The sequence below is a fragment of the Polypterus senegalus genome, chromosome 1, assembly GCF_016835505.1.
Source record: "Polypterus senegalus isolate Bchr_013 chromosome 1, ASM1683550v1, whole genome shotgun sequence".
Classification (NCBI taxonomy): domain Eukaryota; kingdom Metazoa; phylum Chordata; class Cladistia; order Polypteriformes; family Polypteridae; genus Polypterus; species Polypterus senegalus.
In genome coordinates this window covers 70507891-70525549 of record NC_053154.1, presented here as the reverse complement: position 1 = coordinate 70525549, position 17659 = coordinate 70507891, and the positions used below count along the sequence as shown (strand labels likewise).

Below are 17659 nucleotides of genomic sequence, written 5' to 3'. Positions count from 1 at the left end.
GTCTTCAGCAATGTATTGCTAACGATGGCCGCCATTTGCCTGATATGATTTTTAAAACCCATCAAATAATTTTCAGAAATATATACAATTTTTAATTAGATAGTTTTGTTTATTTTTTATACCCCGTCAAAATGTGGGAGACCTTTATGCCCCACCCTGTACTTATGGCCCCCTTCACGTGGCTTTATGCTCATTTGATGTGATTAAGAGAAGAAATATGGATTGTTATGTAAATAAAGGCTGACTGAGAATTTAGTAATGTCATGACAGTTTACTGCATCATATGCCTAATCATGTTGCAAACTAATATACTATTGCTGAGATTACGGATTATAGGTGGTCTTTTAAAAATTTCAAATAACAATGTGTGTCTTCAGTTAAGGTGTTGTGGACCTTAAACTGGAATGATTTATAATAAATCCCTTTGTACTCAATGTTACTCTCCCTAACATGTGAGTATGGTAATATTCCATTATACACAGATATTAGTAGTGCTACTCTTTGTTAATTTGCACTGCCCATAGTGTCCAAATCAAAAAATGACCCAGTTGTAGTTTCACTGTGTCCAACAAACAGAACTGTGTGGCCATTATGGACAAATTTTTGTGGTTAGTCTGGAACATGCATACCTTTTTATTTCAAATTATATTGTTTATCATATTTTTTTGGAATAGTGCAAGCACTAAATTTTGCTCAGTACCACCTAATTTGTATCATAACAACTTCATATTTATATCATAATCAGCGAGAGAGTTTTCAGATTATATTGCTCCTTTGATAATGAACACTGTTGTTGATTGCTTTACAAAATGGTTTAATTTAATGCAAAATGGACAAAATATATTCTATGTACAGTACATATAAATAGACAAAAATTCTTTTAAAGGTGACAGATACATAATGCATGGAAAGTGTCCAACATGAAGGTCAGAATATGCAAGGACAATATTCTAGACAATGTGACTTAAATCTTGTGCAAACTTTAAACTATATTGTGTAAGTGGCCTTTTTTTAGAGCATTATATGAAAAAAAAAAAAAGTCTAGCCACACATTTAGACGATTTCATAATGTGATTTCTCCATTTTGACTGTCTGGTTTTGAAGAATATACTTTGGATGAACCTCAAAACTTTCACAGTTATGGTGAAAAACTGCCGGAAGAATCTTCTTATTGATCATTCAGTTTTGCTTGTTTGGATCACACTGACTGAATCTGGGTTTTCAATTTTCTCTGTTTTTTTAGGGCACATATTTTGGCAGTTCTTTCCTGAAAAGTTTAAGAGCCAGAAAGTAAAGAGTTTCAAATCTTCTTGTTAAAAAAAGAATGCAGACTAAAAGTGCATTTTATTTCTCTCTTTCTCTCTCCCGTTCTCACTCTCTATTAATTCCCAGGGATCATGTGTTTGCGATCAATCTGAGCACCTCAGCGGATGAGATTACTCCACAGTATGTAAGTGATGCACTTCCAAAGACTAAATCAATTTTGCTTTTACATTTGAAGGACGGGGGAACATGTGCAGACAGTTTTTATACTATTAGATATTGCCTCTGGCTGAGATTCTTTTTGAAGAAGAAGTGAAACAAAGGAACACTATCAAAACTCTGAATTTTTTTTTCAACTAGTCTTATGTTCAAAATAAAGAAAATAAATTATGTAGAAGGTTTCATCTGTAATTACTCAATTAATGTTACCAAAGATTAATTGTAATATGGACTTTCTGAACATCTTTCAATATGTTGGTCCTTTTTCGGACATGAAGGGCTAAGTAGAATCAATCAAAATGGAAATATGGGTCGAGGTGGCACAATCCATGGGATGATCTCTCATTGTTAAGCCTAGAATGTTCATTGAATCATAATTTTGGTAAACAACAAAAGACGTGAGGTATTTAGTAGGCCATGAAGACATTTAATTAGTCTTACTAGTGACAAAATTAAGGGGGCTAGTAGGCCCTTCAGCATAGGCATAGTATGATAATTGACATAAATTAAGGAAATTCCAAAGTGAAAACTAAAAAGGAAGGTTTTAAAAAAGCGATATAGTTTAGCACATACAAGTGGGAAAAAGGTAATGAAAAAATGGAACAAAGCTGGAATGACATAAAAACTTGATGTGCTTGATCAACCTTCTCCAAACAGCTCGGTCTTGCACCTCCTCGGCAGTCAAGCCCTTTTCCTGCAGATGTTCTTTTACTTTATCCATCCACCTCTGCTTTGGGCTACTTCAGGTTCTTTTCCCCTGTACTTTCATTCCCATCACAATTTTGCCCAAATATTCATTGTTACTTTCAACTTGCTTTCCTGTACCTTCTTAGATATCTCTTTCACTTTGTTATACTTCTGATTGTCTCATTTCTCAATCCTGCCCCCTTTGTCACTCCTCACATCCATCTCAACATTCTCATTTAAACAATGGGTTAAGAAAAGAAAAACCAGACCAATCAGTGTGGCTATGATCACGTTAAAAGTGAAATGTTCTACAACAGTCATCATGAAAGGATTCTTAGCTAAACAGCTGTCTTTTCTCTCATAGTGAGTAGCATCACAAATCTCTTTACAAGTTAATTTATATATACAGTGGCCATGCCTTTGTCACTATGGCAATAATCATACTCATAATCACGCTCATGTGGATGGGCAGCATGCGTGTGCTGGCATGTGACATCACAATGGTCTTTTTTCCTATAAATACACTTTTATTATCATTATCAGGTGCAGTGAATCTTATTTTCTGAACCTGATTTTTTTGTACTCTTTCAAAGTCTGTCTTATTTGTGGTGTAGCAGATTTTTTATAATATATTTTTTATAATATGTTGCATTTTTGCTTGATTATAAGTTTCTTTATTTGGTTCTGTACTTTTTTCATTAGTGTAGTCTAGGCAGGTGCTGACTTTAGATGGTTGGGTGATCAAACCAGGTTAGTGCCACCTCCAAAAACGACTTCATACTAGTTTATTTTCCAGATTAGTGCCAGAAACTGCAAAGTTTTCAGCACCTGTATATTATTAACTTTCAGTACTGATGTTTTAACCATGAAACCTCAAAGACATTTCATTTACATCTAGAAAGTTATAGTACTTCTTTTTCTTGTTAGCTAGCTCTTGACTAGCAAGTGAAGGCTCCTATATGTTTTCCTCACGTCCAAGACTGAAGATTATTAAAAGATTGTCTAACTTTCGAAGCATTTCGTAGAGTAGTCTGGCATTTGAGGATTTCTGCATGCTTTGTTAATGTATCATGCATCCTGTTTGTTATTTTGACATATACCACCCAAACTCTTGCAGTCTCATCCAACTTTTCCACAGTTTATAGACTACCACGACTCACATGCAAGTCCAGTATCCATTTTGCTCTATGAGATGTCACATAGGTTGTTTCATCTGTAAACTTTTGTCAGAATCTTTAACCATCTAAAGAGTTTAATGTTAGTGTTTTGATTTTTTGAAGATTTTCATTTTCTCTTGCAGAAGCTGACCTGGAAGACCAAACCTCAAGACATGGAAAAATGTGCATTAAGAGGAAAGAACAATGTAAGTGCTTCCCAGCCACTGAGACTAGTGTGTATGGCCTTAAATATATTCAAGTATATTCAGCAGTCCTCTTAACAAAACTATTATGCTCCAAAATAAAGAGAATAGATGTCTGCCAACATGTGAATTACATATAATATTATGCCTTGAGGAATTATTCACCCTTAATTAAATTTTGTTTCATTCAAAATCTGTCAAGTTCATTATTTTCCCCTCTCAGATATACAATAGCTTTGTTTAGACTCTAGGACTAATAACATAATTATAATCTTTCTTCACATTAAGTGTTGTAAAAGGAGACACAGCAACGTGAAATGGTTTGTTGCACCTGTTGACTCCGATGTAACTAAAGGTTTGTAGAAAACAAATACATATGCAGCAAGTTGCTGAAGTGTCTTTTTAGACCTGATGTTCAAAACAGAACTAACTCAAAATGGCCAAACTGCTGGTCATATGGCTTCTCGACAGGAACATGTGGGTAGAGGAGGGCAGACAGTGTCTCTGATGTCAGAGGTTCTTAAGTTCTACAGAGGGAGGAAGAGAAAATGCTTTAGCAAGCAGTGCCAATCCCTGGTTTGGTGGGTAACTACCATCCCAAGAGACCTTAAGCTGTGTCCCATATGCACGCGTCTGACAGTGTTCATACTTAATTTGCATTCAGCATACCGTGTATTTGAATTTAAATTGTGTTTATACAAGAAGAATTGAGAAATAACCAATAGGAACAAATAGACTCCTTCCCTGTCAAGTGACTTTGAAAATGGAAATACAATTAGCCTTTCACAGAACTGCATTTTTCTTCCATTGTAATGGTTATACAGACCCCACAGATATTGGGTTTTTGTAGCTGTTTCCTGCTCTTTATTTTAGTATAATTGTATACTATTTCAAACATATATTTATCCATCCATCCATTTTCCAACCCGCTGAATCCGAACACTGGGTCGCCAGGGTCTGCTGGAGCCAATCCCAGCCAACACAGGGTGCAAGGCAGGAACCAATCCTGGGCAGGGTGCCAAACCAACCGCAGGACACACAAACACACCCATACACCAAGCCAATTTAGAATCGCCAATCAACCTAACCTGCATGTCTTTGGACTGTGGGAGGAAACCCACGCAGACACAGGGAGAACATGCAAACTCCACGCAGGGAGGACCCAGGAAGCGAACCCAGGTCTCCTATCTGCGAGGCAGCAGCGCTACCACTGCGCCACCATGCCGTCCAACATATATTTATATAATATATGATATCTCCAGTGCCATCAGACAGGTTATGGTCCTCTAGCTCCAGTCACCTGTATGATCAAGTTCTTTCTGTCTATCCAAAGTTGTTTGCATTTGGCGCAAGCTGACGAGTCTCCTCACATATGCTACTCTCGGACACCAATTCATCAACCCTTTTTTTTTGTTCACACAGCAGGATAGAAAAAGAGATTTTTGTTATATATGTCAAAAAATAACATGTGGTGGAAACATTGCCATATGGCAACATTGTACAAAAGCCCTCCAGACAGAATTACTTTTAAATTTTCTTCAGCATGTTGAGCTATAAAGAGCCCCTTATCGCAATGTAACTGTAACTAACTGAATGCCCAACTGTCTAACATCAGGATACAGACTAAAATAAAGTCATTTGAAAATACTGTTTTTTTTTCTGGAGGTCTGGTGTTAGACATTAAATTATTTTGTTGTTTTGTTTATGCTTGATTTTTTGATGATTGTTCACCGACCTCCCTTTGTCACTAAGGAAGTATGCCACCTCCTGAGTTGGCAAGATTGAGCTTCACATTAGAAGCATGTCTCAGCTTTGTTTACAAATAAATGTTATAAAAATATCTCTGATATCAGACCCTAAAAATCTAGTGGATTTGCATTGCATTGCTTTTAAAACCTTTATCTTCATGTGTGAAACTTCCACGTTCATTGTCAAAAGGCATTTAAACCAACCTGTTACTCATAGAAATGACACGGTAATGATTGCTTCCTTTAAAAGAAACATCCAAGCAGCTCTGTCACCCAGTGGTAAAATAGCATTTTTCAACACAAAATGTTTGCTGTTACCATACACCGACAGTATAAGTATTTTGTTTTAATTTCAGGATGAATGCTACAACTACATCAAAGTCCTAGTCTCTCGAAATGACCAGACTCTCTTTGCCTGCGGAACAAACGCCTTCAACCCTACTTGTCGGAACTATAAGGTAATGCACAATACCTTAGTTGTTCTGTCTATTTTGATCTTTATATGTATTTCTGCTCACATATTTTTTTAATTTGTTAAACTTAATTTTAAACTATTTTTGTTAAACATGATATGAATTTCCATTTGTTTGTTCATTATTCATTCCTCCTTTGCTCATACCAAAGGTTCTCAAATTGCCGTATGGGGGTACGCAGAAACCCTGTAACTGTACAGGGAATAGCACACTTTACAGTGTAAAATCTGTTCTTTCTATTCAGTTGCTATTTTTCAAGTGCTGAGCATTGCCTGTACCCTCTTTAGTTTGTGTACCATGTAATGGAAACTACTATTGCTCAAAACCACAGTTTTATTGAAAATGCTCCAATGAGGGGGAAAAAAAATGACTGTTTGCATCCGTAGTAAACATTTGTCAGAATAGCTGGGTTATATCAGTTCCAAAAAGTAAACAAACCTAGTTTAATTTAAAAAAAAAAACACACACACACAAGCTAAGAAGCAGCATGGAAAATGGGTTGAAGCTAAACTCTGAGGAGCAGTTTCAGATTAAATCTATCATGCACATCACCAAATATGCAGAATCTCGAAAAAATGCTGAGCAGAATACATTAAAAAACAAGTCATGTTTTTGTGTAAAGTCAATACACTACATGACATTTATTTGTGCTAGTATGAGTACTAGTGTACAAAGTACAAGGCATTGTTTTTCAGAAAAGATAACATACTTTCTTTGAGTTGGTACACAGAGTCTGTGGAGCTGAAAAGGAGTACCAAGTCTTGAAAAGCCTGGAAACCACTGGCTCTAAATGCAGCAGGGCTACACAGCTCTGCTAAAGTCATTCTTAAGACTAAACTCTAGAGAACAGTTTGTTTTATATGCAAATGTCCACACAAAGTTCCTCCTCCTGCCCCACCAGAATGGCCCTTCTACAATGGTACACAATGAAAAGACAGAAAAACACACTTAATAGTACATAGATTAGATATCCTGTCAACACAGTCACACACCAAAAACAAAAAGTTTATATATTTAGTTATTATCTATATTAATTTGATTTATATTGTTGCTTCCTGTTACTGTGTTCTTCTTATATTATTTGTGTACATATGTTTTATTATATATTTTAATATGTTGGCAATGCTATTTTGTAAAACGTATAATGAATGAGGTGGCATGGTGATGCAGTAGGTATTAGTGGTGCCTCACAAACACAGGAATTCTGGTCACCATAGCTGCTGCTTTTGTGTGACCTTTTCCAGTTTAATTTAGCTTGCCATGAATCAGTGTTGGCATGAGGGTAGGTGTGTCCTATGGCTGATAGTCTCTGTCCTCTGTCTGAGACTGTTGGGATAGGCATGCATTCGGTGTGAACACAGGGTCAGAAAATGGATGGCTATAAATGGATTATTTTTGCCACAACTAATCTATGCCCTAGACAAGTGTTTCGAACTTAGATGTCATATAAGTCATTCTCAGCAGTTAAACCTGGCTTGTGTAGAAAAAGGAGGAAGATGTTGCTACTGTTTTTATATTAAAGCTGATGCTGCCAGTCAGGACTATTATATAGCAGTACTTGTCATCTGAGGCCCACTGTCCACTTGATAACTATCCATTAGGTCATGGATGATGAATGATAGTAGTTTCAAAACAGCCACCCGATTTCTGACTCCAGCCCTGGACAGAATATCAGTCTGCGACAGGACACACACGCACTTCTAGCTGTGCACGAGTCTCCATTTCTGTCAGTGTATTAATCAATGCTGATGATGCACCTATGCTCACTTGTATTTAATTGCTATTCCTTCAATTACTGCTTCTGGAACAATTCCTTCTATAATTCACTGGGCGATCAAATTATACCTTACTGTCTATTAGCTGTGATTGCTAGCTTGCCATGTCTTTATCAGTTTGTCCTATTTTAAAATTCCTGCTCTTTATTTTCAACATGGCTAGGCTCTTATGCTTGAAGTTTTATTGTATTTCAGTTCTGTTCTACAAATCTTGTGATTGCACCTGTTATAAAAAAGTGCCTGTATAAAATAGTTGTTGATTGATTTAAAAGACACTAATTTATATTATTCTAATTTAAACTTGATTCATATCAGGCCAATCAACCCAGCAATATATTTTTGGAGTCCAAAATAGGAAAGTTATTTAAATACACCAAGATCACCATTTCTAGGTCTAGCCTTGAGAAAAGTATGTGTGACTATATAATCCAGTACCCATATTTATCAAAAGCTCGGAGTAGGAAAATGGTCCAAACTGGCTCAAAAATCTCAGAGTGACACAAATTTGGTCCTAATCTTTGGGGTTAGAGTAAAAGTATTTTATAACTTTTCCTGTGTTTTACGAAACTTCTAAGTTCACCAGGATTTAGGAGAGCTTGTGAGCTGTCGTAATTCGCTAGGAGCTGCTAGAATATGGCATTCAGGCAGACATGGACATGCACATCCCAGGAAAGGCTGAGTATTTTGGAAACAATGTACAACAATGCACTTGTAACGATATACTGATTTGACAGAGATGGAATAATCTCCGTAACATTATAATATTCTTATACATTACAAGATCGATCCATCTACGCAGAAAAGCCATACACTTTCAGCCAAAATTTGCTTTTTGGCCACAGGGAAATGGAAGCTTTGGGTTTGTCAAAACCAAACATTTCTTGAACTTTGCACCAGAATTTGAATGCTCTTTCAAAGCATGAGGTAATATGCAGATTTATACATTTCCTCACCACTCAACGTGATGCAGTATTAAATCAAGCTACATTCAGGCACATAACCATTATTGCCCCCAAGTGTGGCAGAACATGCATATGTGAGTTGCAAGCAATAGCACAGTATGAACACACACGTGATCATGGATGCAAACTGTATTGTAGTAGTCAACATGCCACCCTGAAGATAATGGCACCCTGGATGGGTGAATGGCAGCAGAAGGTCACACAGGTACACTGAGCTCTGCATTCAACTGACCCTTGAAAGATTCCCTTTACAACTTACAGGCAGTAAAGACAACTGGGGCATAAACAGAGCCTTACAGAAAGTAAGGGGGATCATGTCATACACTTTCGGAAGACAATCTAGAATAGTGCAAGAGTGAATATAACTTTAGTAACAGTTCAGGAATAACCGTGGCTGGTTTCAGTAACTGATACTTTATATGAGGCATTTCCCATGGCCATAACAGCTGGAAGGCGATACTTCTGAAAGTAGATCATTCATTGTTATATAAACATATTTATTATCAGGCTTAATTTTCAGTCGGTATGTATGTGTCGGTCTTTCTTGGTGCTCACGGCAGTATTATGCTTGACAATTATGTGCAGCTTAGCGCAATATCCTGCCTTATTATGTTTTCCTTCTTATTTTTGTTGCTTTTCTTTGCAAATTATTATTTTCATCATTATCTTTGTGGTGAAGCCTCAGTATTAGTATCAGAAAGCTATAAAACATCATCAAAAGTGCTAATTTGCAGCAAGGGATGGCATCTTTCATTCTTAGACATGGTTTCCTTCTCCTAACTGGGACTAAGATGATTGGTAACTACTTCTAATGTCCTACTCTGAGGCAGGGCAAATTAACCTAGTTAGACTTTTAGTGCAATTCCTAGGAGTAATTCTGTGACGCTTGATAAATACCAACCCAGGTCTTTAGATGTTCATCAGTTGGATCCACCTGTAATCTTTCAGATATGTAGTGAGTCCACATTATTCAGAGTTATATGCATACATTCAAGGATTGGCTAAAACCAGTGAAAGGCCATGGAAAGATGGAGACTTTTCTAAAGGAACCCTGTAGTGGGTACTAGTACATCACAGGGATACACACACACACACACACACACACACACACATATATGCCAGTTTAGAATTATCAGTTAAACTAACACTCATCTCTTTAGGGAGGTGGAAGGAAAATCAGAGTACAACGTTAAAATGAGGACATTGGATCAGTTAGGCAACAACACTAGCCACTGCACACTGTCCTGAAGATTTGTTAAAAAATGTCTGGATGATATATTGGAATAGCTATTAGCTAACCCATTGAGACTGATTGACAGAATGGCCTTATCTCATTTGTTAAATTATTTATGTTCTAATGACTACATTATTTACACAGTTTGCATTAATCTTCATATTTTGTGAGAGAACTGATGTATCATTAGGAGTCAATAGGAACATCATTTTTCAAATCTGCTTTATTCCAGTCAGGGTCACAGAGCAGTGGGCACTTTTCCCAGCTATATCTCACCCTGCAGAGGATGCCAAGCTAAAGCCAGACACATACAACTAAAGCAGAAAAAAATCCAGTCAGGCCGACATAATATTTTACAGTAGCGTTCAGTTTTTTTTATTATGTGCATACTGTATAAAGTGCTGTAAAGTGGCTGAGTGGCGTGGTGGTCACCATTGCTGTGTCACGACTGCATGAAACTGAATTGACTGCCAGCCTTGTCACTGTTTGTTTAGAGTATCTACATTCACCCTGCCTACAATTAGGTTTTTGCCAGGAACCATTGGTTTTCCTCCCATATACCATGAATAATTTGTTTCTGGTGATGCATGGACACCCCATCCATGATTGGTTCTACCTTGCAGTTAATACTACAGGATTTTGTTCTGGCCATTTGTGATGTGAAAGGAAAAGCTGAAGTACCTGCAAAATATATATATATGGTGTGACAGTTTAGGGCTTTCTTGACCCCTTTAAACCCTCAGACCACTCGTCAGACACCAGGTAAAAGCCTAGAATTATTATTTATTATAATAATAATGTGCACAAAGCACCACTACTCCACAATACTCTAATAATATATCAATAATCCACAATAATTAATAAACAATAACAATAAACCTCCACTCCCAGCAGCTCAGTCACTATTCCTCCCAACTCGGCTCTCTGCTGGGATTTCCCAGAGTCCTTTTAAAGTCTTTGACCCGGAAATGCTTCTGATCCCCCCAGTCCATGTCATTCCTAGCACTTCCGGGTCAGATCAGAACTCCTCTTTTGTTCAACCCGTAAGTATATCATTTCTTCCGTTTCCGCGATTGTGAATTACTTCCAGGCTATAAGGAAAGTATAAGTCCCTGGGCCTCCCTGCAGCGTCCTCCGGTGGCCCCCATGGTATCCAGCAAGGCTGTGATGAAAGACTCCAAGTTCCATGATGCCCTACTGGAATTCGGGGCCCTTCCATGTTGCAGGGATGGCTCCATCTGGCGGTTTGGGGGTGTTGGCCGGGATACACAGCTGGCAATCCCTCACAATGAATACATGGGGAAAATCTTCAGTCTTCATTCAGATAGTGACCAAGCCAAGATTTTGGAGCTGTATGGCAGTAGTGTTCAGAAAAGCAATAATCAGCATTATTATTATTTTTATTATTATTATTATTCAGACAGACGAATCTGAAAAGTGCATGCTGGGCCTCGGTGATCCGGCTTTTTTTCTTTAATTCTTTGATATGCAGTTCAGGGCAGGAGTGCTTAGAGCATGCCAACTGGGAAGAATTCTGCCTTCAGTGGTCTCCAAGACCTTTGAAAAAATTTGCTGGCAGTGTGTGTGACAAGAGGTTGGCAAGCAGCGGAAGAGTGGTTGTCATACTGCCAAACACCAAAGACCTCCCTGATTGGAGAGCTGTGTGCAATAAAAGAGCGTGTGTGCACCTTCTAACACCCTGAACTTGGGAAAGTGCTAAAGCAAACTTAGTTTCATTGGAAATGGGATACATGCTGGCTGGAATTTTAGAGGATTTGTAGTCTTTAAAGGCCATTCTCCATAACCAAGAATAAAAACAAAAAAAACCAAACTTTAGTCTAAGGGTTAATTAGTTGATAAACTGCAAACACTAATGATAAAAAAGAAAAAAGAACATCTGGAAAACATCACTTGCTGCTTTAGTGCTGTTTTGACAGGGAGATATTTATTTGCATTCAGTGCAGTTTTATGAAAGTCGATCATGACTTGCAGAGCTTAGTAGTGGGTAATTTAACACTCGAGGCTGAACTCAGGCACCGCTCAGCACTGTGGTGTCTCCTTTGCTAAGCTGAAAACAGAATCTTGTCTTTTTCAGAATGGATCTGTCTACTTTAAACTAACCATTTATCCGTTTTCAAAACATGTCAAAAGATTCATACAATGTACCTTGTTGCTTGCACTTTATTGTCCTCTGGTTTCCATAGTTCTGTTTTGTAGAGCTAGTGCCTTTTGTTTCTTCCAGTTAGCAGGACCATGATGGGTTATTCTAACTGTTCATCCACAAAGCCACTTTGTTTAGTTCACTATAACACCAGTCTCCACAACAGACTCGTCAGGCTCCAATGAATGACTCCCTGTTTTTTCCAAAGTCATGTCCTGTATCTAGGCAAAAAATTCTTATTCTATTTGGATATTTGTTATCCAAATAAAGGACATACAAGGTCTCACCTAGTGTTTGGTAAAAGGCTCTACTTGTTGTTACACTAGTTTTATTGTATATACCAAAAAAATCAGAAGTCAGAAAACTCACTGCCTGTTATCTGATAGGTGTATAGAAAGCTAAACTTTTTTGTTGTGATGGAGAGTTTTGAGTCATGTCATTAATCTTATTTTTTATAATTTTCCAAATATTATTTTTGTATTATATTTCATTTTTAGGACATTTGTTTATTTTTAATGTCATGATGGTGATGTAGTTATTTGGGGAATTAATCTCTTCGCAAGATGCTTCAGCTTATGTGAGATTTCATTGTCATGTTTATTCCTTAAATGGGTTTTTGCCACCATGTTACTGATGGTAACGTCATTGCACATCATTTATTTAAGACTAGCCACGGTAACTGTCAAAGACGGTTAATACAATTATTTAAAAATATTTGCTATCTCGAGCCATACGTGTACCTTCAGTGCCTTTCCTCTGTATTTGCACATGTCTGAACGTCTCTTCACCAGTGCTCCTTCTCTTGATTGCTTTACCATATAGCCTGCTTCTCAGACCCACTCATTATTTTCAGGAGATCTTTCTCACATCCTATTCAGTTTTATACTTGCCATCTCTGAAGGTGACTGTCTAACCATGCCTCATACATCTTTACTCTTCTTCATGTGTCTCACTCTGGCCCTTCCATCTCATTGCATCACCAAAGCCAAGCTGACCCAATCAGATTGCTCAGAGGGACTGGACACATAGACCTTAGTGTTTTATTATATAGTAGACTAGTCGTCTCCCACGGCTCCACCCGGGTTGTAGTTGTGACGATCCGGGTTCGGCTCCATGCTCCCATCTTTGTTTGGGGAGCCCTTCAACCCAACACCGTCGATAATGTCACCGAGTGAGCTAGTCAGTGGAGGCAATAACAATCGAGCAAGGGGATGGTAAAAAGTGCATAGTGCTTTTATTAAAATGGTCAAACAAATAAAGTGCAGTGCTTCTCAAAATCTTCATTAAATAAATAATCCATTAAGAAATGTGGAGGTTAAAACCATTACAAAAAACAATCCTTTAAAAACGAGGTTAAAAATGTTCATCAGGTAGCAGTCTTTAAAAACCAACAACAAACCTGGTGCCTTCTTTTAAAACTAGCTTCTCTCCTGCTTCACCCATCTGGGCCCCGCAACAAGGGAGACGCTCTCTCTCTGCAGCTGACCTTTACAATATCTGCTTCTCCTGCTACTATCAGTCGCCTTACCGATCCTTGGCTGCGATTGGCTCCCCCTGACAGTGACTTGGGAATCCCACTGTGACCATAGCTCTCACACAGGGAACACCATGTCCCAAGTCCCGACTCCCGCTACCTTCCACGGAGAGTACTGCACCTTCCCGGTCACTCCCGCCCTTCAAAACAAACACTGCAGGAGCAACCACAACTTCTCCCAGGTGTTGGCCAAACACCCAGGCTGCCTTCAGCTGCCTGTGAGCGTTCACTCGCTTGCTCGCTCGCCCACTTCCTGCTGCACTGATTTGGTCGCTCTCTCTCTCTCTCTCTCTCTCTCTCTCTCTCTCTCTCTCTCTCTTCTTACTGCTTCCTGCTGTCCACCTCCGTTTCCTTCTCTTTCTCTTCACTTTCCATCTCTCCTCCTTCTCCAAATCGACTCGCGCTTTTTATAATGCGAGGGGACATAGCAGCTGTAGCATATTAGCCACGGGAGCAATCACGGATGTGGGCAGTCCCTCACCTGTGCACTCGGTGAGAAACGCCCACACCGCAGATTGCCCCGTGGCTTGCTATGGCCCAACGCCCCCTCGCTAAGCCGCCGTGAGAGCGGTGATTATTTATTTAAAAAATGGCCTTTACTAAGCAAGCTGTGGACCTGCTATACCACAAAAGTACAAACTTTAACAATCAATAAACAAACATGTATCGCTAGCTAAGTGTGAGTGAGCAGGGCCATGCCTGGCTCCCTACTCCTGACGTCACAATTCCCCCTGCACTAGGCCCGCAGCCTCTGTCTTGGATTAGTGCGAATATATCGCTCCAGCCAGCAAACTATGATTCTTACCCTAATTAGACAAGTCACAAAATCAACCGGAATGTTCTAGCAAATTATAAAAAAAAACCCAATCTGATTCTGTTAAGTAGTTTATCTCATTCAGTAGCTAAGCAGATGTAAGATATGCCCCAAAGCTGAGGGAGGGCACCACCCCACTCCCCTCGGTCGGCTGCGTTTCTCTTGGATGCGTGCAAATAAATTGGTACCGCAAGCAAACGATGATACTTAGCGCGATGAGAGAAGTTGCAAAATCAACCGGAATGTTCAAGCATATTATAGAAAAAACCCTATTTAAATCCATTAAGTAGTTCGCTCATGAAAAGCGGATAGTCATACAGACAGACAGACATATAAATGCTGGATTTTAAATATATACAGATTCCATTGTGTTATGCTGACTATTCTAGCCTTTAGCCTTTTTCTAACTGAAAAATTTGATGCACTGATGTTTGACTTTTGGTTTTGACTCCTAACTTGCTTTCTGGCTTTGCTCGCAATCTTCTCAGAATTAAGTTTACCATAGCTCTGCTTATTTTTTCATAATTACAAGACTGCTTTCACTTTTTAAAAAGATAAAGCTCTTTTCTTACCTGACATGAACTTTGTTCATTAATTTTGTTAACATTTATTTGATCTGCTTGTCAGTCTGTTCAATACAAAAAGCCAAATGGAGTCCAAACCTGTAGCTCTATTCTTTTTACAGATTCTGTATATACATTATTAAGAAATATAAACCTCTGGGCAAGGTCCAGTAAAAAGCTGCTTGCAAGCGCACACCTTGCATCTCTTCCATTTTGTGTATGGAAGACTACATCACCTCTTTAACAGCATACAATTATATGAGCTGGCTGTGAACCTTCTGTTATCTGGTCTCATTCACAAGTCAGCCAAAGATCCCACTAGCTCAGTCCAAGGATCATTCCTGTCTTTGACGTCTGAGGAACCTCTCACCTCCCCTGACATCCACTCACAATTGCAACCTGTTTCTCATTTGGCCCTAGAGTCAACACTTTTTCAGATTCCTTCAGAACACCACTGTGCCTTAGTGATGGTCTCCAGGCTCAGGGTTACCAGACGCAGCAAGTGACCCAATAAGTGGTCAACCATCCTGTTTTACAATATCTAGTCCTTTCATTGTGGGCATTGGACCCTGTCAGGGGGCTTGCCTATTCTCCTCTTCATGAATTTCATGGACAGAATGGACAAGCAAGGCTTGTGGAATGTCTGGTTTGGGAACCTAATGGTTCCATGTCTTCTGATACTCTCCATTTCTCCTTATCAAACTGTACTCTGTGTTTGCAGCTGAATGTTTGGGATGAAAATTAGAACGTCCAAATCTGAGTTCTTGGTCCTCGCCTGGAAATGAGTGACTTGTTCATTACAAGTAAAAAGTGCACATCTGGTCCAAATAGTGGAGTACAGGTGTCTCAAGGTTCATGAGATTGACCAACAGATAAGTAAAGCAGCAGTAGTTTTTGCATTGTTGATGAGGAAGGAGCTTAATCTTGGGAATAAGATTTTGATTCTATACCACCCTCCCCACCAATGATCACAAATGTTGCTTCAAGTAAAAATATGCAAAATAGGGATGCTGTGTTCACTCTTTGTGATAAGGTGATTGTGAGGAATTCAATATATGGTGTGACGCTGAAGCAGAACCGCTGATTCTCTGGCTCAAGAGGACCCATCTGAAGGGGTTTCGGCATGTAATTAGGAAGCTTCTTGTACACCTCGATCAAAAGATGTAAAAGGCGTGACCCACTGGAAGAAGACTCATGAGCAGGCCCGAGACGTGCAAGAGAAACATTTTGTGAGTTCTCTAAAAAATGTCCAGGAATTCCTTAGAAGTTGGAAGATGTTGCAAAGAATGGGGTGGTGTGGTCTGTACAGCTTGGCATGTTGTCAGTCAGTACTTATCCTCCTCTTGGCTTAATTGACACTTAATCACCCAATGATGTGCTAAAAAGCAGTATAATTTGTCCCATTTATATCTTTCTGTGGCCTAGTGGCTAAAGTATTAGACTTCAAGTCACAAGACAACTGGTTCAGTCCCCACCTGTAACCCAGTCTATGAGGATGACTAAGGCACCTCTCATGCCTTTAAAACTATATGTAAATAAAAGTATAGTAGCTAAATACTTGTGAAGTGCTTTGGACTTGTTTTAAGTTCTGGTGTTTACAGAAATTAAGAGGAAGGCAGCCAGCCCTCTTACACTTAGTCCATCTTTATTGCTCTTTTATTTTCTGATTCTGATTTCTGCTTCTCTCTCTCTCTTTGACATGTTTTATAGATGGAGACCCTGGAGCAGGATGGAGAAGAACTTTTGGGTCAGGCGCGATGCCCTTTTGAATCTAAACAGTCTAATGTGGCTCTCTTTGCTGGTAAGTATGACTGGAACACATAGGTACACTGTGGCTTGGAGTGTTTTTACCAGTGAAGAGGAAAAGGTCGACGTTTTGATGCTGTGCTCATCAAATACTTAAATAAAGATGAGGATTGTTCATGAATTTGGCTTTATTCATTCATTTTCACAATTTATTTGTTGTTAGTCAATTATCAAAATATCTGGAACAAAATTGAAGAGACTGTTGTGAAAGTAAGCACAGAAACCTGCCACATAAATAGTAAACAAACAGTAAGAAACTTAGATATTATTAATAGAACTGTCACCTAATTTTGTTTACATTTTTCAGTCAATCAATACATTTTTGCCAGTGGGCATTGAGCTTCTTTAATCCCTCCTTGTAAAGCACTCCATTCAGTATTATGACACCTGCTTGCAAGGTGTTACAGTGGTGGAAGAGGTCACAGTTTAGTAAAAAATGAAAGCACCACCTTTAGAAACACTGATTAAAATATATTTCTGGGAGTATAGATAAAAATGGGAAAGATGGGGTCATTGTGAAGAGATGACAGTGTTTTCTGAATTCTGGCAAAGAGAGGCCCTAATATAGATAGGACAACAAGAATTGGTTACTAAAAATTATTCACTACCAAGGACTAATTTTTATGTGGCTATTTAAAATTTAATGAAGCATTAAACAAGAAGTAAGAAGAAAAGCCAGAGCAGGAAGAGTAAACTAGGCAGAGCCTGGTATTAACACAGAAGGTATTGTTGAGTAAGCTTCATCTATTGACACCTGAACATCTTTCTTGTACATGAGCACTGATTTGCGCTATTTGTTTTAGATGGCAACCTCTACTCGGCAACTATGGCAGACTTCCTAGCCAGCGACGCAGTCATTTACCGCAGTCTGGGGGAACGTAGCCCTGTACTCAGAACGGTCAAGTATGATTCCAAATGGCTTCGAGGTAAGACTGAGGACAGAAAACCTCCTAACAGTTATTTATTTAGGAGCAGTTTATTACATTGAGGAAATTTTCTCAGATAATTCCATACATGTCATTCCCTAGTGGGCCATAAGGGCCAATCTTCCCTCTTTCCC

At 38.7% G+C, this 17659-nt stretch overlaps 1 protein-coding gene across 8 annotated transcripts in view; it reads left to right on the top strand.

Annotated features, from left to right (window-relative positions):
* sema6e (sema domain, transmembrane domain (TM), and cytoplasmic domain, (semaphorin) 6E) overlaps nt 1-17659 on the top strand; it is a 384951-nt gene that overhangs the window by 284187 nt on the left and 83105 nt on the right. For all 8 annotated transcript variants that reach the window (XM_039750618.1, XM_039750627.1, XM_039750576.1 and 5 more), the window contains 5 exons: nt 1393-1450; nt 3470-3532; nt 5634-5735; nt 16504-16594; nt 17403-17525. In XM_039750618.1, coding sequence (XP_039606552.1) covers nt 1393-1450; nt 3470-3532; nt 5634-5735; nt 16504-16594; nt 17403-17525 — 437 coding nt within the window. The remainder of the gene's footprint in view (nt 1-1392; nt 1451-3469; nt 3533-5633; nt 5736-16503; nt 16595-17402; nt 17526-17659) is intronic.